A 22,388-nucleotide genomic window follows, 5' to 3' on the forward strand; every position below is an offset into this window, starting at 1 on the left:
AGAGAACGTTCCTGGTACGATTTTATTTTTTTTGTTGTTATGAGAATTTGCTTCCCACACTGACCGTGTTACATTTCAGGAAATAAATCGATCTGTCAGAAAATGTTTTACTTAATGCTACAGTCTTAATACATCACGAGGGTAAAAAAAAAACCCTGCTAAGCTGTTTGCTCTAATGATGTCCAAAGTGGAATTTCGATCAGATCCAAGACTTCCTGTGCTAAATCTGCGCTGTCGAACGAATTTAGAACTTTGCATATATTACATTGCCAAAACCTGTAAATACATTTAGACTGGAGTTCAACAGACCTCGATCTCAGTGATGTGCCAGATGTGGAAAGCACAGTTGATTAGCACAAGTAATAATTTAATAATGACTCTGGTCTTTTTTTCCCCCCCTCATATTGGATTGCGGCAGAGTTTAATTAGTCTTCATTTAGCTCAGTAACCCATAAGGGTTCCACATAAAACTGGGCTCTGCTGTTGGTGTCTGATGAACAGTGGTGAATTATAATCTAGTACATTATCCATTTGTAGTAGCAGTGCAGTCATTTCTACTGGGAATGTGTCACCTGGACCCAGCGTAGGTGTTCACCATCATACATGGAGGTAGAAAAGAGCAAGAACACTAGGTTTTGTTACGAGAGTGCGTCACAGTATCTTGTCAACGTTTTCATGCATCATACCACACTTCCTGGTTGTCTTTCTCCAGGTGCTTTTGGTTTTGGTTGGAGTTTTGTCTTTGCCTCATTGTCGTCAGATTCTTTCCAACATTGTACACCTGTTCTGTGTTTAGACCTTAATAAGTTTGGATATTTATCCCCTTTTGTCTCCATTCCCCTTTGCAGTCTTGTTGATTGTGTTTTTGCACTATTTTCAGACCTTATGGGTTTTTTGAAGCGTATGGATAGTCGATGTTTGATGTTGCCTTTCTGTTTATTGAACCAGACTACAAGTTTCGATTATGATTCATGGGTTGTCCTTAATGAAACACAAGCCGCATATTCGCGTTCCCTCTAAACATGTTATATCTGTAATAGGAATCATAACCAGTGGTCTTGAAACTATTTGTCTTTTGAAACCTGTTCACAACGAACGGTCCTCCTGGCAAAATGTCTTGTACCACAGATCTAATTATATGTTCTTAAGCACTGTAATCAGCAGCCTGTTACTTTGACCGCTCGTGTAATTCAGTCATCATTACAGTGCTGAAGGTCTGAAGTGACAAAGTGCTGCTTTCTCTTTCCCTCTTTAAAGAAGCATTGTCACATTGTTGACATCTGGACTTTGTCCTCCATTTCACCGCCACATGAAGTCATCAGGTTTTCTTTTCCTTTCTTTCCTTTTCACCAAGATCGAATGTGACTCAATCATCACGGATCCAAAAACACAGCAGTTATATAAGTAATGACTACTTTTTCAGTATCTCACTTTCTGGTGACCCTCGACATTATAAACTGCTTGGACCGTGCATTTGTATGGAAAATTGTAAAACAGAGCTTGGCCATTGCTTTGTTATTGGTAGGTTCAGTGGGTACTCTGCGCTCTGTATTGGTCAGCTTTTTGCCCTGTGATGAACTCGTCCATAAGTGTAGCCACCCACCACTTACCCACAATATTAAAGCAATTCCCACTCTACTATGAAAGAAGTATGAATTAGTGGACAATTTGTCTTTAAATAAGGCGAGGGCCTGGTGGTTAGAAAGGAAACGTTTCACCAGCTCTGTTATAGTCATTAATATAAACGTAAAGTGTGTGTTTGCTTTCCCATTCCTATTTGTACTCGCATTGTTTATTCCAGTTTGACTCCAGTTTTTTCTCCTTCTTTTTGTGATTTCCAGCTGACTCCAGTGCAAACATGTATAATTCGATTAAAATTGGAAACATGTGTCGGTCGGGAAATTGCAGGGGGTCATTGTTAAAACATTCCTCCTTCCATATGAGTCCAATATAAAAGCTGGCCTCTGGCTCCGTGGGCCTGGTGCAGACAGTAGGGTAGACAGTGGTGGGGCCCTGATGCTGAGTTTTTGGGCTTTCATAGGGGCACAAGTCCCATGGCACAGAGTTTCCACCATTCTTTCTCTTCTGGGACACGGAAATAGACCTGGTCTTTTTGGATCCAGCCACCTAATGAGTGAATCAGGATTCGACATTCGACACTGATGATTTCTGAGGGAAATGAATTTCTGTCACATTCAATGACGTGCCGAAAGACAGAGGCGGCCAACAGAACAAACCGTGGAATGACCCAGTTGACAGATTTACATTAAGTGCTTTATCTGGACTGGATTTTGCCAACATCTACGGTTTAGCTATAGCTCTTTACAAATTTTCACCACTTGCTATGAGAATATGGGAGCCGCCTGTAAACTACTATTTTCAGCGCTTTAAGCTGAAACAATAATCAAACAAAATGCAAATATAATTTACCTGGCAGAAATGTCAGTACACTGAAAGGGAAAGTATGCTGGACATGAAAGATTTGCTTCTCGTTCCAGTTCCTTTCACTTCACAAATGGAAAAAAATGGATAAGCTGCGTATTATTTAATGATCACACATTCTTTTACCTCCCAGTTTGTCAGAGTTGCTTGACGCACATTATGTGGGGAGAAAGGGTCCGCCTCGTCCACTAACATGTGCTAGTGTTTTGTGGTGAAATTTTTTTTCTTGTTAGCAATGTTGACACTTCTTAATCTGAACCACACATCCTCTCTGCAGGCCGATTGATGATCCAAATGTGATCGGATTATTTAGAGTCGGTTTGTAGTACTGCACATCAAGCTCATCATCTTGGATTCATGAAATCTCCGTAGACGTAGTAACGGTAAAACGTGTCAGTGGAGTGTCAATGGAGTTTTTTTATAGATCCTAAATAGAACTCAGAAATTTCTCTGGGATCCTGAACAAAACTCAGAAATCCCTCTATAGATCCTAAATAGAACTCAGAAATCTCTCTATAGATCCTAAATAGAACTCAGAAATCTCTCTATAGATCCTAAATAGAACTCAGAAATCTCTCTATAGATCCTGAATAGAACTCAGAAATCTCTCTATAGATCCTAAATAGAACTCAGAAATTTCTCTGGGATCCTGAACAAAACTCAGAAATCCCTCTATAGATCCTAAATAGAACTCAGAAATCTCTCTATAGATCCTAAATAGAACTCAGAAATCTCTCTATAGATCCTAAATAGAACTCAGAAATCTCTCTATAGATCCTAAATAGAACTCAGAAATCTCTCTATAGATCCTAAATAGAACTCAGAAATCTCTCTATAGATCCTAAATAGAACTCAGAAATCTCTCTATAGATCCTAAATAGAACTCAGAAATCTCTCTATAGGTCCTGAATAGAACTCAGAAATCTCTCTATAGGTCCTGAATAGAACTCAGAAATCTCTCTATAGGTCCTGAATAGAACTCAGAAATCTCTCTATAGATCCTGAATAGAACTCAGAAATCTCTCTATAGATCCTGAATAGAACTCAGAAATCTCTCTATAGATCCTGAATAGAACTCAGAAATCTCTCTATAGATCCTGAATAGAACTCAGAAATCTCTCTATAGATCCTGAATAGAACTCAGAAATCTCTCTATAGGTCCTGAATAGAACTCAGAAATCTCTCTATAGACCCTGAATAGAACTCAGAAATCTCTCTATAGATTCTGAATAGAACTCAGAAATCTTTATGGAATCCTGAACAGATCTTAGAAATCTCTCTGTAGATCCTGAATAAAACTAAGGAATTTTTTTTATAGATCCTAAATAGAACTCAGAAATTTCTCTGGGATCCTGAACAAAACTCAGAAATCTCACTATAGATCCTAAATAGAACTCACAAATCTCTCTATAGACCCCGAATAAAATATAGAAATCTATCTACAGATCCTAAATAGAACTCTGAAATTTCTTTGGGATTCTTAACAGAACTCAGAAATTTCTTTGGTTATAATGAACAAAACTCAGAAATCTCTCTATAGATCCTGAAAAGAATTCATAAATCTCTCTGTAGATCCTGCAAAGAACTCCAAAATCTTCCTGTGATCCTAAAAAAAAACTCTGAACAGAACTCAGAAATCTCTCTATAGATCTTGAATAGGATTATAAATCTTTCTGTGGATCCTGCAAATATCTCCGAAATCTTTGTGATCCTAAAAAGAAAACTCTATGGGATCCTGAACAGAACTCATAAATCTCGCTCTAGATTCTGAACAGAACTCAGAAATCTCTCTATAGATTATGAAGAGAATTTAGAAATCTTTCTGGAATCCTGAAGACAATTCATAAATCTCGCTGTGGATCCTGAGAAGAACTCTGAAATCTCGCTATAGACTGAACAAAATTTAGAAATCTCTCTGGAATCCTGAACAGAGTTCATAAATCTCACTGTGGATCCTGAAAAGAACTCTTAAACTCTTTCTGTGTTACTAAAAAACCCCTCTGAAAACACTCTGGGATCCTGAACAGCTCTCCCAAATCACTCTGGGATCCTCAGTAGGACTCCAAAGTTTCAGTGTTATCCTGCACAGAATTCCTGCTTAACATCAGCCTGACTGGCAGTGGCACTAAACTCCCTCTGCAGTAACTTCTGCGTATTTTCCCTGGGGAAATATGTGGTCCTCTGCCAAGTTGGTTAGAAATTGTGTCTGCAGTGATGTGTGTGTGTGTGGGCGGATGCATGTACACTTGTCATTTCATTTTAGGAGTGCGTTTTTATCTCTCCAAACATTCTGCTTTCACGCCGTTCAGATCTCCAATCCCACTTTTCCTGCATCTATAAATAGCAGAGCAATCTGTTCAACACCTCTCAGGCTGATATTTATCTCCCTAATCACATGGAAAAGTGGAGCAAGACATGCTTTGCTCATTTCTGAAGGGCTTCCTAGCTTTTTGCTTCCCTGACTTTTAGATATTAAGCTCCAGCACTTTAATCTTCTCTCTCTCTCTCTCTCTCTCTCTCTCTCCTCCCGTTATCTCATTGCCTCTCATGCATAGGCACACTTTTGTCTCCTGTATGTCATGCCCCTTCTCACCCCTTGGCATGAAGATGCTTTTCTGTAGAAAAATTCTTTTCCCAAGTGTCCCGACTTTTAAGGTCTCGACAAACCGAAGACTTTGGCACGTACTCCTAGGATGCGTCATCTAAGGAAAATACAATTTAATGACACATCCACATTTCTGGTTTCTCTCTTGGATGTCAACAATTCAAGGATGTGCTGGGTAAAATAAGAAAATAGTCTGCCGAAGCCAGTTAAACCACTGTGTTACTGGTGTTCCTTATAGAGGAAAAACACATCAATATTACATTCCCTTGGTATTAGGGGATAAAAAAGTGTTTGGTTTCCTTACTTGTTAGCTAAGCGCTACCACTAGATCAATCTTTTTGGTCACGGTTGGCCAGTAGAACACATAATGACACAACTAGGATTTTAAAACTGTGGTTGGAACATGCAGGTTGTTGATTTTGTTTTATAAGTAATCATTTTAAAGCAAATGAGTTAGCGCCTCTTTTCCCTTAAACCCCGTGAACCTAGGGCGCATAGCAGGACGCAGCAGAGACGTGACGTTTAGAGGCGAGCGGCTCAAGGAACCGGTACAGTTTAAGGCTCGTTGCGGTGAGGTTTGTGCCGGCGGAACTTTTTTTGGGCCTCTGGCACAGGACACGACTGCGAGATGTGTTAATAGGCGGATGTTGGAGCCCTTTCCTTGGGCATCTGGCCCACCAGCTCTCCTTCTCCAGGCTGGGAAGGGAAATCACTCATAATATCATTAAATAATAGACCTTGACCATGAGCAGTGGAAAATCCCCACAAATTAAACTTACATTGGTGGGCATGGCCTCTGACAGTGCGGTTGCCTTATTTTTTCCCAGCTGTTCATTATAGGTGAGAGAGAGAATTGTTATTAGGTTTATGTGAGTAATTTATGCTTTCTACTTTGATAGTTCGTCTGGATAAGCTGTGCAGTTTTAATGAAACGCCTAGGCCTGTTTAGAAGGTGTGTACTTGTTGTTCCAAAATTACGCATCAGCGCTGCAAGTCAATTCTAAAGTCTCTGGCTAGGCTCATTAGCTGTAATAGGAGCATATTTGTAACCAAAGTTACTTTGTGTAACCTTCAACTCGTTAAATAAAAAAAAAAGTAATTTGCGATCTTATTAAATACAAGTCCATTTGCTGGCTAGTCTCGCATGCCAGATTTCTCACTTTCTGTGGAACATCTGTGGAACACTAACTTTGCCGGAGAACCAACCACATTTCACAGGAAGAGGCAGTTGTCTGACATTTTAAATGGCTAACCATGTATATTTACCACTCTTTTAGGCAAAAGACTAAATACTAAAAATCTTTCTTCAGAAAGCTCACTGTGTCCCAGCTTTCAGAAGTGTGAATAAGTGTGAGTAATCGGATTACAGCCTTCAAGATTCTGAAGCTTAAGACCAGTAAATTCTCCAAAAGATATCCAGCACCCCATGACCCGCGGGCGAAGCACCGTATTATGCAAAACACCCGACTTGTTTTAAAGTATTATTTTCAAATGTGTAGCTGTTTTGCCGGTGTTATTTATTTTGGCACCGCATTTATTGTGCACATTCCATACAATTCAAAGCCAGTGTTCCAACCACACTGGAAGCAGCACGAGAAGAATTCTGCAATAATTTAGTCCTACAAATCGCACGTTGAAGTTTGGAAAATAAAGGTATAATTTTCTTAGTGCTTTAAGCTTGACTGCTAATTTATTAGGTTTTGTTCATGTTTTTATCCAGACGAAAATTATGAGTCTAGTCTAAATTGAGAATCAAATAGCAAGGCAGCCAAGATCTAGTCCAAGACAAATAGCCAGTCACCTAACACCTGAGTCAGAGACTTTACACAGAAAAAAAAACACTGCCTTATCTTTGTAATCGTAAATGTACTTCCTTTACCTCTACAGTCTCTTCTGCATCACGGTGTATCACTAATAAACTCTCAGCCTGTCAACAGCCTCTAATTCTTTCTAGGCATGTGTACAGGAGGCCTTTAGCAGTTCATGTTGCCCCACCACCTCCATGGAGACACTGGACTGGTGTGATTTAGGGCAGATCAGAAAGCACTAGCTCAGGCCAAGACCCAGCTTCCTCTGTCCAACAGTCATTTTACATCTCTCAGCTCATTTAGCACTTAACCATCCATGGACGGCATGAGAGATGAAGAAGAATAGAGGTGGAGTGAGAGCAGAAGTGTACTCACTCACTCTCTCCTCCATTCTCACATCTATTTCACTCTGTCATCACTGCTTATCCTGGCCCTTTATATAACTCCTCCTATGAGTACATGACTATTATCAACAACTGGCTGAGTCCGCTCTGTTAAACCTGCCATGTGTGCTTTACGCTCGTCTGAGGCTTTGCCACTCAACAGTATATACGTCCGTGTATATCCATGGGGGTTGTATTAAGCCATACTGAAACCGTGTGTGTTTCTGTCAGTCACTCAACACAGTTTTGCTGTGAGTCTATCTGGCCTACAGAGCTTTTCACTCACTTCATCTAGATCTAAATCCTGCCAGTCTCTTGAGACGGTCCATGGCAAAAAAAAAAAAAAGGGGGTCATGTTTTATACCCTCCGCACCTCTGTAGGTCTGTTACATGCATCTGCCCCTGTCCTGATTATGTAAGGGGCTTCATTCTCCATGTTCTTTTCCCTGCCTCTCCACAGGGGTCTCATGGTGATGAGTGCCTACACTGAGGAAGTCCCTCTGACCTCAGGATGAAAGAGCTAGTTTCATCTTCCTTTTTTTGTTTTCCGTTCTGTTGTGAGATGTTCCAGAGGCCTCTGTCTCTGAAGTGCTCATGGGAGTTTTGTGTGAACATGATGCATTAACGTCCCGCTGCAGCAGAGTGGGCAGACGTATCGAGAGCATGTACGCGAGCTGAAACATGGCCCCTGAGTTAGAATGGAGTCTCACAGACCTAAAATGCACTGACTGCTACAATTTGGCAGCAATTTGTCAGTCTTAGTTGGTTGTCAGTTAATCTCAACCACACATGCTCCAGATGCACTTAAATTCTACGACCAAAAGTATTTGGACATCTGATCATCACACCCGTATGAGCTTGTTGAACATCCCAAACACCTTGCTTGCACCCCAACCCACCCTTTGTTTTGTGTGCTAAGGAATGGTCAAGCTGAAGCAGGTTTATGCCTCTTGGGTCCAGTGAAGGGAAACCTTAATTCTACAGTGTGCAAAGACATCCTCAACAATTGTGTTCTTCCACAAACTGTTCACACAAAGGTGGAAGAACACATATGGGAGTGAGGGTGAAATATCAACGCACTTTCAGCTGTATAATGTAGCTGCATAAAAGCTTCATAGTCTTGAAGGTTGTAGTCTTGCACAATTATGTAAATCAGTTTGGAAAGAAATCTTTTGAATGCCATGACCCAATGAGCTTTCCAGGGCAAAATGGTCACTGGGTTGAAAAGGTCACATCCTTCCATATTATTAGAATAACTTAGAAGTTGTTAGAGTATTCTTAAGGGAGTTTGATTGCTGTTAAAAGGTTAGCGTTTTTGGTTTTAGATACTGCTAGACTTTTGGCTTGTCTTTCAGCTGTAGTCACCATTGGGAGTTCCTAATTTCCCCTAGCGTCGTTATAGCTACACCATCTACATAGCTGGCTACAGAACATATACCACAAATCAGACATTTTCTGGAGAGCAATAACCAAAATGTTATCCATGTAGTACATGTCAGAATCAACTAACACATTTGCTAGTCACAATCACCGCTTTCTATTTGCAACTCAAATACCACAATATTGGATATGGAAGTAAAAAGCACAAATATTGTGTTATGGCGGCGAACCCTACCATTGTCCCTTGCGTTGCTTGCCCCAGTCATTTTGCATTGCCAGCGGTTGCTCACCATCCTGTCACTGTAAATCTCCAGAGCTCATTGAAAATGAAGGAATTTGGTGGTTTTGTTTTCGTCCAGTGTTGAAGCAGGGTAGGCAGGAATGTGGTAATGTTATACTGGGTAGTGGTGGACCAGTGGTTTAGGGCTCAGGACGACTGATTGGATGTACCAGGATTCAATCTTATAACTTCCCAAACTGTCTGTCCCCATCAGCAAGGCTTCCATTTGCTTTTGCCAAATGAATAAATGTAAATGTACTTGGGTAATATTGCTTTTTACAATCTCCCTAGCTCAGGGTCTTAAGAAGAAGATGATGGCTTGGTAAAATACATAATTTAATCTACAAATGTAGAAAACAGAAATGCTAAATAGAAATGGTGGGTTTGATATATACTTTGCCTGACTATCCTGCCTTGCCTGTTACTACACAGAATGCTCGGTGTATTGTCAGTGTATATATTTTATTCTCGCTCAACTACACACAGGAAGAATAGACCACTTCATATCTCTTTGAATAGCTTCCGACCTTTTTAACCCTCACCTCCAACACCTCAAAGGTCATAACCCTGACTGCCACTTACTTAACCTCCTCCTGGGGCTGAATTTAATCCCAAACAGCCTTTCCTTCCTTTTTCAGGCACTTAATTTTCATCTTGGCCGACCAGCACTCCTTTTACTAATTGTTATGAAGCAAACACATGCACAATGAATGGATCACAGTCTATAGACTGCAGACTTCATGGTCTGTTTAAATGGCGCTATGGAGGTGACATTGCAAGTTAGTGTAAAATATCCCTCTATACTTCTCCAGAGTCAACACAGAGCTGCCCGGCTTCACTTCCCTCTTGCTGTGCTAATAAAGGCCTGCTCTTTATATTAGCCAATCACTGAGTGAGAGCTGCAGCCTGCGCACGTCAATGGCCATAAACCTCTTTAGTGTATAAATCTAATGGCATTCATATAAAATGGCTGCATAAATAGGTGACGAGGCTCTAAGTTCATAAAAAGCTACAGCCTCCGAGCCATAATACGCATAAATCTTCCGTCTTTAAAAAAAAAAAAAAAAAAAAAAAAGAATGTTGTTGCTGTGTTTTCTACAGTTAAAGAGCCTGTGCTATAGGATTGGAGTATATGTATGCAAGGTTAATAGAGGCATATTGCGAGCTGTGGAGAGAGGCAGTGCAGAAAGGTAGAGGCGCTCAAATACGATATGACCGCATCGGAAGACAGACAAACTCACCTGCTCTTAATCTCCATTCCACATCTGTGCTCTGTGCTCAGATTGCTGTGGATCTGAGGGGGCTGAGACAGGAGAGCGAAACAGAGAACGTTTGTATGCATGAGTGTGTGTGGTGGCCATTTTTCTTTTAAAGACTGTTTTTGCTCCATTGTGAGTAGATTTGTCTCTTTCCTGAAACGCTTTTCATGATCACAGGCCCACTGGCTTTGTTAGAGCCCTGTAGATTTTAGGCTTTGCAGTCGACTATCCATTTATCTTTTTTGCTCTTAACCTCTCTTAGCCAAGTAGCACTGTGCGGCTGCAAGTGGATCGGCCAATAAAAGTCGCAGGCATAGGGAAAGGATGTGCATTAAGCTCTGGCTTGTGCTACCACGAGGCATGGTGGCCTCTTTGCGATCCTCAGATCCTCCCCCACACCGGCTGATGTTGGAGCTTGGATTCCTGTTGCACTGGGACTCCCTTTGCTCTGGACCATGTGTAGGAAGCCATTGGCTCCTTTCTGATGGACTGCCTGACTGACAGCATTGATCCACATGGCTACTTCTCAGCATGGGTATCAAATAGCGCTAGATGAACTGATGGGTGATTGATGAAGGGGGAAGAGAACAGGGAGGCTGGGTTGTTGTTGAGCGGTCTACTCTTTTTCTCTCGTGGACCTTGGAGGAGGTAGGGGGAGGTTTGAGGTATGACGGTGCCAGGTATGTGTGGACATGTACTTCAGTCCAGCATCTAGCGAAGACAGCTTCTTTTAGAGAGGTCATAATGAAGTAGGGGCGGAGCAAGATTCCTGGGAGGAGTTCTCCAAACGTAGAGATTGTAGACGAGGCCAGAGAACACATTTTGAGGGTGAGCAGCTGGTTCAGAGTTTGGTATCCGACCTTCTGTAGGATGAGGCGACTACTTCATCTTACTCACTTATAGTATCACTTATACTCTACTTAAATATCCACTGCCCACAAGCCAAAAGACTCTCAGCCAAGAGTGTCTCGAGTCTGTGCGGTTTGCAGAGAAGAACGTGACAGGAAAATGGGAATAATGTTAGAAAATACATCTACCCAGTTCATTGCTTGTTTGCCTCACCCGTCTGTGGGAAACTGAGAAAGTCAGCATCCTCGATCTTGGATTACGGTCACTGAATTCTCTTTCAGTGTGAACGAAAGGACACAAGTGGAGACAGCAAAGAATAAAGATAGATGAAAGTCCCACCATAGCGTTACATCATTTTTCCACAATGTTATTCGTGAGGCACACACGGTCTCAAGCGTCCACGAGTGCAAGGACACAAACGGTCCTTTGAGTACAGAAAAAATCCCGCATCATAAATCTACCACCTGGATGTAACATTTGTTGTTATTTTCTCATTATTTATGACCCTTGACGCCTCGCTTCACCACACAAACTTTAAAATGCGACAGAATAACATGACATTAGCAAAACACTGATGACAAAATCCAGCCACCAGAAAACCTTGCCAACTGGCGAGATTTGATGCTAACTGCTAAAATAACTGCCGTCTTCCTCAAGAGCAGGAATCATCCATCCTCATGAAACTTTTCTGGAACAGTCCACTTGTCCGCATGTTCTATACATGCTAGCACAGTATGCTACAGTGTTGTTGGGCTGTTTATCACCCAGGAGTAGAAGCAGGTCAGCTGCTGCATGGCGAGACAAATGGTGTAGCACTCGGGAGAACATTTGTCTTCAACATGAGCGATGGATCCCATTCCTCCTTACTTTAAGCTATAGGAGAAACGACTTGTAGTGGAAACAAATCCCATCGTTTTTTTGGAGCCGTTTTAAAGCCGGGTTATTAGGGAACAAAATGCCGCCGGTCAACAGGGCTAGCGAACAAGAGCATGTTTGTGCAAAAGAGAGGTTAAAAAGAAGGAAAAGAAGAAAAAGATGCTGCTACGGCTAGCGCAAAGGTATTTGAATGCAGCTGTTCCGTGAATGTAATCGCCTGGCCTGCGAGAAAACAGTTCAGTCACAGTGGTTTAAAAATCTTTTATTATCCTGCCTCTTTAAATCCTCGATCTCTTCTCTCTGGGCCTGCCAGCCGGGCTAGAGCTCCCAAATATGCTCCATGTGTTAACCTGGACTGGTGAGGTTTTTAGGTGAAGCTGACCAGATGGCACAGAGCGTTCAGGTAGAGTACAGAATCCGCACATGGACATTATTAAGTCTCGGCTATTAATAAAAAGTATGAAGTGGTTATACTTCAAGGGTGCTCGATATTACTGGGTGGCATCTAACCGTTCTTTGTCTCTTTTTTTTTTTTTTTTTTAACCCTTCTGTCCCACTTTTATTCAGTAGCTAGAGTAGAAATGTGTTGCTGAGCTAACAAAAACAGAATACAATTGTGCCTGGGAGAAAATACATGTTGTAGTAGGAATTAATCGTGTGTCTGGACCCAAACATTTCATTGCGAACCTCAGACTAAAATAGATTCTCCCTCCTATCATCCCTTCGGCATTTTCTTAACTTATTTACAAAACGTTCAGTTTCTACCAAGCTCGTGTAATTGCGGATGCTTCCCGTTTACCTGTGCGGTCCGAGCAGTGGGCCTCATTTATCAAGCTTTCAGTTAAAGTTGTGTGTAAATAGTTTTCACCGGTCTAATCGAATTAAAGAGGAAGTTTCAGTGACAGTGATTTCCTTCATCACGTGTGTACCTTGATGAGACGTATCAGGTGTTCACGGCACAGCCGATACGGATATCGTTCCAGCCACAAACGTCCATAAAAGGCAAAGCTTACAGAGAGCTGAAAATGACGGGTTAGCAGTTAAAGAGTGCCCTCTGAGCACGAAGGTGACCCGTAATGCCGTTCCGTCGCTGCAGTGTGTTCTAATTCAGTTCTATTCTATTCAAATGTATACTGAAAAAATTACCTTATCACCTATTTTATAATTTGAAGCTGATCAGTCATGGTTCATGTTAGCATCTCTTCATACATATATTTACACATTTTTAGGATTTTCCTGAGTAACACATTTCCTGTGTGAATGCTCCTAAACACTTTCTGAATAAATTCAATCACATCCAGCTTAATAAATCAAGCTCTTCAGGAGCATTTCCTCAATTTCCTCAATTTCTACCGTACTTCATTAACAGGAAAAGGTTCTTTTGTCACATGTTAAATGCAGAAGCTCTGAGAAATTATCCTCAAGCAGTCCAAAGACAACAGCGAGCATTTAGCACGTGCAACACTCAATCTCTTAAAAGCCGAGCCAGGCAGTCAGGAGGCTGGAGGAGGAGGGTTCTGGCAGGCCGGGGTTTGGGTCTACCTTAGCACACCTATCCTGTTACTCGGCTCCACGCTGTCCGCGGCTGTATCTCCTTGTCTGCCCACACCTTTCCTCCCTCCTCTCTGGAGCCTGCAGTATTTTATCCATCCTTCTCTTTTACTCTGTGCGAGAAGATCAAACGGATTCGGGGATGAAGAATGTGTTGGGCCAAGCATCTCTTTCATACCCAAACTTCACTCCTTATAAAGACCAGGAAGGCACTCCACTGCACATATGGTCTAAATGAGTGTTCATTTCACTTGCTGAACATGTCAGATGGGCAGATGGGGTGTGTATGGCAAGCTGTATCACCGAGTGTGTGTGTGTGTGTAAAATGGAGATATGCAGAACATCCAGAAAACGTACGTGTATGTGGCTGTTCCCCATATATCTGTATTTTCTTCAGGGTAATCAGAAGGCAGCTATAATTGTGTGGAATGTTTGTTCAATTACAAATCAGACTGAGGGATATGATGTATGATAAGGTTTCTGGGCTTAGAACACACTTTTACTTCTTTCAGTTCCTTCTTCCATAAAGAATTTTGATTACACCATTATGTGATTGTGATTTACTGTGATTTAGTAATGTGTTTTATATTACAAATTTTTCTCATCATCTGAAATCATTTACGTTGTGTCACTGTTTATCGCTTTTTCTGAATATTGGCTCTCCCTCACCAGTCGCATATGGTAACAGATATTCCATTTGTGTCCTGGCTTCTTAAATGTGCTTCCTGTTTGGAACCGTTGCCGCACGCTGGATATCGGCTGGATCGTATTGCTAACAGGACTCCTCTTTTTCTCCTTCTTACAGATTATTCCCCCTCTCATAGACCTCAATCAGAACCGCAGCAAGCTGAAATTGTACATTGGACACCTCACAGCCCTTTGTCATGAGAGAGACCCCCAAATCCTGCAGGACCTGGCTCCGCCCTCAGCTTACCACCGCAGCCAGAGGGACGCCTGGGAGGAAGAGCTACGGAAGATGAGCCTGGAGGAGGTGAGTGATGCTTGAAGATGTTATGCTTGCACTGATGATAAGCATCATTCAAGCACCAGATGTACCAACAAATACGCAAATCAACATATGTGGCAAAGTTTCAGTGCCGTGATCGGACATGGTGTGGTGAAGGTTTCTTTAGATATTTGGAATTGTCCTCATTGATTATTAAATCCATCTGGCTTGGCCCATGAGTGAGCCCCTAGCTGACACTAAAGCACACTGCCCATAAATCTCCTATTGGCTTTGTGAATCAGACTGGCTGTGTGTAAATGCCATTAGGCCCCTTTATAGAGTAAAATGTGTTCCTACAGAAAATAAATAGTCCAATATATTGGTTTTATTAGCCTTAAATTCTCTTCCTCGAACAAAAGTCTAACTCGAATACTACCCGAGTTTTTCTCAAAGCCAGAAATAAAGGAAGGAGGGGATTTAAGCGCGACCGAGGAGGAAACTTCACGTGAAGATTTCATCTCGCTCTGATAAATCTTTCCTCCGGAATACTTTTTTTTTTTTTTTTTTCCAAGTCATTATTTTATTTGCTATGCCAGTAACTGATCTGCAGACAGTCAGTCAGTGGGTTAAGTTCCCCCAAGCATATTTTCCCAATTTGCATCCATTTTGAAACTTAAAAAATAAATTGTCTGGAAGTCCATATATATGCATTATACTCATGTTAAAACAACCCTCATTCTTCAAGAAGAGTGATATGCAGCAGTGTTGCCAAGCTGCGCACAATGCTCATGTGTTTCCCAGCACACTCGACTGTCTTCCTGGCAGGTTTTTGGCTCGTCTTCACATTATTGAAAAGCATTTTTTTTTTTTTTTTTTTACATGTATGCTACTCAGTGACAACCATTTGGCTTGATAATAAATACTGCTGAAAAGTACTTTTTTTTTTCTACTTTTCACCCTCCAAAAATGGGTCATTTTTAATTTTCTAAAATGTTCTTTTCTTTAATATGGAATAACGGCGAGAGATGGCTGTACATTTCTTTTCCTTCCTGAGCGACTGTTTTCGTCAGCAGGAATGCATACTGAGAGAAAGGCTTTTCCAATCCTTCCGGAGGTCTGTGCATCACTCATCACTGACTACCGCGCAACCCAAACCTAGCGCGCCTCGAATCTCTGTCATCGTCGTGAAATTGAATTATTTGCGGTGATTTAATTGAGACGGAGCTTCGGCTGGCATCACAGGGAGACCTGCTGGGGTTAAACTCAGCACGGTGCAGGACGGTCAGTTTGTTTGTGCCAGCTCCAAGAGGTGCCTCTGATGGATCGTCTGGTGGAGCAAAAAGGGCTGAGCTTCATCCGAAACACTCACACAGAGTGACTGATCAGGACAGTTAAAGTAACACCGTGTGGTGTTTGGGTGATTCCGCAATTTGGGGTGTCATTTACACTTATATTTACATTTACTTTACCTACATTGAAAGAAAGAGCTAGGTTTTTTCACAGAATTAGCAAAAGCACAAGCTATGGTTAACTTAGCATCCATGCTATAAGGCTTCATAACGATTCTGGATAAAAATGTTCTTTTAATGTAACCTCACAACTTGAATATAGAGGGGGAAAAAAAGAATGAAAGAACATACATTTCTTCTTCCCGTAATCTTCAGGAAATTCAGATGATGCAATCTCCAATTAAAGATTTTATTTAAGAAATATTCCAGATATTATAATCTATAATGGACGACTTGAGCAAAGGATTTTTCAGGCAAATGAATAATCATCATACACAAATGCAAAAGTGTATTTTTGTCCATATAAGTGAGCTGGGACATACAACAGTGCTGTATAAAGTGTTTAAAGTTATGTTTAAAATGTCTCTCATCACTACTTTACCTACACAATAGTTCATGTATTATCAATCTAATTTGCGTTCCAGTCATGGAATTACTCATTTGCATGAATCTCTGCATTCCCATTCATGGTTAAAGCTTGTTCATGCATAGTTCTACATCAATGTAAAAGTGTCACGCTGAACACAGATGCTCACCACCGCTCACACCTTGTCCCTCAGACACACTCGCCAGGTCTCATTCGGCCTTGTTGAAAACCCCAGAGTCCAGAACAGAGAGATCATGAATATTTCAATTTCTGCCGAGTCGGACACTTTAAAACGCGCGTATATCATGTAATCTCCATACCGAATGGATCTAAAGCATTTGGTGTGTAAGATGCTGTACATGTGGATACCATATGTACGGTTCAAGGCATGTAACCTAGGGTGAGATTCTGCTGTTCGAATTCGGAGTCTTCCTCTAGCAGCAGAATCAGTTTCAGATGTGGGATTGGACGAGATGCGAGCTTTCACTGGCTTGTCTGACTGATATCTTCCTTGACCTCTCTCCTCATCTACGTATTTGGAACTCATCCCTCCTGTCTGTTGGCTTACTGTCCTTCCTTTATTATGCTTTATTGCTGTACACTGCAGTAATATCGAAGATCGCTATCTGCTTCATGACATAAGGGAGATCGGATAGCCGAGCGCTCAGACCCGCACGGCTGAGAACAGTTGCAATTTATCGTCTGTCTTCTGATCTGTTGTAATTCCCTCGTGACGTTTTTATCCCACATTAAGGATACATCGGAAGAAAGCATTTTGATAGGCACTTTTAGTGGAGTGTTGTTTAGTAGCGGTGCTGCTATCATCTGAACCCGGTCCTATCATCAGAGCAGCATTCTGTGGTTTTCAGCATGTCTGTGGTCTTAACCAGGCTTCAGATTTACAAGAGGATGTGCGCTATTTTAGCTACTAAATTGTTACTGGATGCGATGCGGAGCTTGGTGATGTCCGCCTTGATCATGTCTACTGCCCCAAATCATTCACTTTTTTTTTTTTTTTTTCCTCAAAAGCCCCTTGCCTTTTGAGGACAACCAAGAAGTCTTTATGTTTATAAATGCATCCATGCATACCAATAGCTTTACCGTAGCACTGTTTAATTCAGCATTCTGATTGGACAGATGGTGTTGATTAGCTCTGTTTATTTTAATGCTCTAATTCCAAAACCTTAGCGTTTCTATAGTAAGAGTTTGCACATAGATGACAGAAAACTTTGAGTATTGTTAAGGGGTTTTTTGAGGACAGGTTTATTTAGCACTTTTGGAAGGAGTCTCCAGTGTCAGTGCTTTATCTCCACCGGTTAAAGTTAAAGCTGTTTAAGTCTTTCGACACAGAACAGAAGGAATTGTGCTTTATGGTGTATTAGTAACATGACAAGTTGTGGTTATTTTGTCTTCAAGGGAGAGAAGAAGAAAGGCTGGTGAAGGAATAGCTGTATATAGCTGCTGTAACATAAGTGATAACAGGAACTCATGTTACACAGCATTAAATGTAACTCTAAACTGATAAAGTATGTAGTCACTGGAAAATTTCTCTCTTCACGATCACCTGGTTATTCTCCTAGACTCTTATTCCTAGAATAGGTTTTATTCCATCATGTGATGTCTCTCACACACACAAAATCACACCAGAAGTGTTTCTTAGGTGTAAATTTACTCAGAACAGATACACTTCTATTTCAGTCAGCATTCAAATCCACACTCGCGCCCTGAGACACGTGAAGTCATGTGAACAAGCTATTCTTTCTATAAAGCTTTTTTATACACCTTTTTTTGGGTGGATGAGTGGAACGTAAACTCTATAGACATCCAGTCAAATTACACACTCCTACTATATATAATATATACTATATATGTGTGTGTGTGTTTACGTTAGAAGCACATAAAACGAAGTGGGTTATAATCACAGCCTCCCCAACTTTCCCCAGCCGTTATATATTCCAGTAACACTGCTTTCAACATATAGACTTTAGCTTTCCAAATAAAAGCAAAGTGTATTCTAGTGTTACGGAAATAATGCGAGAGGTACGGAGGATTGGTTGGAGAATTTCTTCAGCAGGATCCAGACAATAAATTTAAACACACACATTTACACACACACACATTTTTACGAGCTCACACCCCTCCATTTATTTCACACTTTCAGCCAGACTCTATTCAGCCAGACTGCTGCTCATCCTCTGTTGTGGTCAGTGCTGGTTTTATGACCTCGTTCCTCATTTTTCCTCTCTCTCCCCGATGCTGTAAATGTGGGTTTGTTGTTTTGTTGTTGTTGTTTTTCATTCACAAGACGTAGCGTTTCTGTTCGAGTGACTGACTTACTGGAAGATCTTTAAGTAAGATCTCTGCGTACGTAGTAATTCTTATAAGAATTCTTTTTAGGATTTAGAGAATGCTATGCCATATATATATATATATATATATAAGCTTGTTGTCTTGTCAAACCTTTATGAGCAAATCTGAACTGATCATGATGATCAATCCTCTCTAGTAGTTCAACATAATCACAATATCTGATATATAAACACTTGGCAATATAGTGCCAGTCATGAAGCCTGTTGAATACGAGTGCAAAAGTGTGTGCACGCCCCCATGGACCTGTCCAAATCTGCAAATGGAGAGAGAATATTACAGCTGAGAAAGTCCAAAAAGCTGCTCAGAACATATGAAAGAGGTTGTAGGTGGAAAAAAGAGCCATCCAGATTCAGCAAAGAATCCACACAAAAAAACGCAGAAGAACAAGAGGAGAAAACTAGGAGGAAAGAAAGTCAGAGAGAATAAAAAGAAAGTGTTTGCCAAGACGTGGAAACCAAACACACACGCTGTACTCTTAACCCTGAAGTGGGATAAGTTGTCCCTGGAGATGGGTTCTACAGGCAAAAGGTGGGTCTGCAATGCATTAGAGAGAATAATTCTATCACTTTCACAAGAAGAGATGCAAACTTTTACCCTGTTATACGCTGTCTTGCATTTTTTCTTTATTTTTTTTAAAAAGGGTTTTGGTATAACGTGCATATTTTTTTATGGTACATTTCTTCTGCATTTTTTTTTTATAGGTATGCAAACCTTTGCACTTGACTGCACGTAATACAAATAAATGGAGGCTGATCTTAGATAATACATTTCTAGTCAAAATAATCTATATCTTTTTCCCTTCTCTTCTGCATTTTTTTATGTATTTTTGTCTCTCTTCCTCACTCACTGACATTCTCTCTCTCTCTCTCTCTCTCTCTCTCTCACACACACACACACACACACACACACACAGATGTTGGACAGGTCGGTTTGGACAAGCCAGAGCTACGTATCCATTTTATTTCCTTTGATCAAATCAGGAAAGATGGTTTGAGTGAATCGGCTTCTTTCTATCGTACATCACACAGAGTTCGAGAGAAACGATGATGAATATCAGTGTCACTGAGCTTCTACTGCCAGAACTTTCACTGCTTCTCTAGCCGAGTGACGCATCAGATGTTCAGCTTAATGTAATGTACAAGCTGCCTACTGTTTTTGGACAAACAGCTATTTTTATTTGCTTGAAATCCTTTATTTAAATAAAATAAATAAATAAAAAGTCTGGTGTGAATGTGGCACCCCGGCTGAGCGGTTGTGAGCTGCGGTGGTGGATACGTGACTGTTCCCAGTGCAGTCTGCTGCCGGAAGCCTGTTGTGGCCAGCTGCTGGCTGACAGGCCCATGAATCCCGGGGAGCATAAATGCAGGCTAATTTAAACAGGCAGGAAATGGGAGTAAACATGGCAGAACAAGGCCGCAGTGAACTGTGCATTATATTACACGTTCAGCAAACTTATTTTCACTGATGTAAAAATATCTGCAAACAGATGAGAAGCTAGCATTCGGGTCAGAACGGTGTAAAGTTTTTTGTCTCGGTGTAGCTCACATCAGTGTGCCACCAAAAAACCCAAAAATCAGCTTCGGACCCGTCGGTGCTTAGGCTTAAAACCTGTGAAATATCCTGAGGTTTGTAATCAGTCCCCTAACAGACGAAGGAGTCGCTGTGTGGTTGAACAATATCTGCCGCCTGTTCCCGAACAACAAATTTCACATCCACTCCACGTCTCCGCTCTGACGGCTATTTCAGCCCGAGCTAAACATGGAAAATGTCACTTTTGATCTTTTCACAAATTCCTCTCCTTCGCTCAAGTTTTGTCTCAGGTTTTTTGCTATCATTGGCTTAGCCTGTCGGCAGCCGTACTAGCCGCGCCAAAGCACACACAGGACCTATCATATTAATAAAAACCATTATCCCGACTTAAGAGGAGACATTTATGAACCTCCATGGTTGAGTAATGGATTTTTACACATGTGTAGTGAGCTGTTAAGTTCTTTTAAAGGGCTACTAGCGGCGCAGGAACTTCTGCAGAGTGACGAGCTGATGATTAGCAGGAAGAAAAGCCTGTGCCGCTCTGTCAGCTTGTTCAGAAGATACGATCAGTCTTAGTCAGCCTAAAGAGTGTACTTTTCTGCACTTCATAACAAGCATTAATCACTAGTGCCTAAAAATCCCCCCCAAAAAACAAACATGTCTCAGAAAGAAACGAGCTCTAGTCTTCTGCACCCATCTTTGTCTCTAGTTCCTGTGGTGCAATAAAGTTTGTTTAATATTTTAAGCATATTTTTACAGGCTTTACATTAGAACGAGTATTAACAGCACAGCTTTACTGTACAGATCACACTGTGAAGGCCTGCAAATTCCACTGCTGTAACTGATACGCGTTTCTGGTCCTGCAGTAATATACAGTGGGGTTCTAAAGACCGCACCAAACAAATTTAGGAATTTATTTTCATTTAAAGCCATGAATAAACATAGATTTCTGTTTAAAAAATATAGCACAAAAAAAAGAAAGTGTTTAAAGCTATTTCTACACAAATGTCTGATAGCTCCTTCAGACAAAAGGTCAGATTTTCCTTCAGGCTTATCTCTTCTATTGAAGCACGTGTTTAGAGAACGCAGCATGGTGTTGAGTCTGTGCCAGCCTGAGCATGTGCTGTCATTAAAGCAAAATGGGGAAGTAACAAATAATCCATGTAAATATTTCCAAAAATTGCTCATCACTCAAACTGATATCATTTCTCCAACGGAAATATTTCACTAGTGACCTCACTGCACTTATTCATTTATTTATTTATTTGCTACAATTTCATGGTCAAGGTTGGACTTCAGGTCATGTGGATGATAAACTTCTCATGCAGAAGTTAAAAGGTTCAGTCCCAAATGATTTCCTTGACCAAGTTATATTCTTCAGTTAGGTGAAATCTGAAGTGTAATGATATAGTGGTGTTTGTTCTGTCTTTCTGGTTTTCTCCTTTCTTTTAATTTAATTGTAATACAAAGCGAATTCGAATGAAAAAAGGGTCCAGAGTTGTTGAATTTTTAAAATCTGACCTCAGTGCTGAAAAATGCTCATTCGCAATCATAGACGCAACCGTATGCCGTCGACTCGGACTCGGAATCAGCAAAAGTTTAAAAGCAGACTTTCATTATTTTGTGGTGGGCGTGTGTGCTGCAGTTATTGCAAACCAAGCTTTCATTGTGATTGTATTTGATACTCAGCAACACACTGCCTCCACCAAACCGTTTGACCTCACCCAGCCTTGCGGTTAGCATCGGGTGCGACTTGCGCGTCCACTCCTGGCCATTTTAGCCCAGAAACACAATTAGACATGATTGATGGGCTGCACAGATCGGACTGAACCTCATTCCCCAGGCATTTTTAATCAGATGCGGCCGGTCCTGTTTAGTGCAACAACCACAACCCTTCACCGTCAGGGCAAAGTCCAGTCTCCGCCGAGTCCACTCTTTCTCTTACAGGGAGTGTCATGGAGGTTAGTCTAGAGTGTCCAATACGCAGTGTAAAAATAGAGTGAGGAAAAAAGATCGACTGGAACGATATATCAGTCTGGAGAGCTGAGTTAAGGAGAGAGATTTAAATGTCCATGCTTTATGAGAAGAAATTAATATTCACTGTAAATGCACCTTGCAAAAAAAACTTTCACAGAATAGCAGCATTGTCTTTAAGCATTCGCCCTAATGAATATTCAGCTTGGGTGATTTCTAGCTAAAAGTGTAAATCTTTGCTACTATTATAGAATTAGCCT

General features: G+C 41.0%; 1 protein-coding gene across 9 annotated transcripts in view; it reads left to right on the forward strand.

Annotated features, from left to right (window-relative positions):
* erc1b (ELKS/RAB6-interacting/CAST family member 1b) overlaps positions 1-22,388 on the forward strand; it is a 199,263-nt gene that overhangs the window by 165,344 nt on the left and 11,531 nt on the right. For 7 of the 9 annotated variants that reach the window (XM_058416745.1, XM_058416746.1, XM_058416747.1 and 4 more), the window contains one exon: positions 14,239-14,424. In XM_058416745.1, the coding sequence (XP_058272728.1) occupies positions 14,239-14,424 (186 nt within the window). Of the gene's footprint in view, positions 1-14,238; positions 14,425-22,388 lie in introns of those variants that run through there. The other 2 variants (XM_058416753.1, XM_058416754.1) reach the window with 1 other exon arrangement.

This window comes from Hemibagrus wyckioides, linkage group LG19, assembly GCF_019097595.1.
Source record: "Hemibagrus wyckioides isolate EC202008001 linkage group LG19, SWU_Hwy_1.0, whole genome shotgun sequence".
In the NCBI taxonomy this organism is placed as follows: domain Eukaryota; kingdom Metazoa; phylum Chordata; class Actinopteri; order Siluriformes; family Bagridae; genus Hemibagrus; species Hemibagrus wyckioides.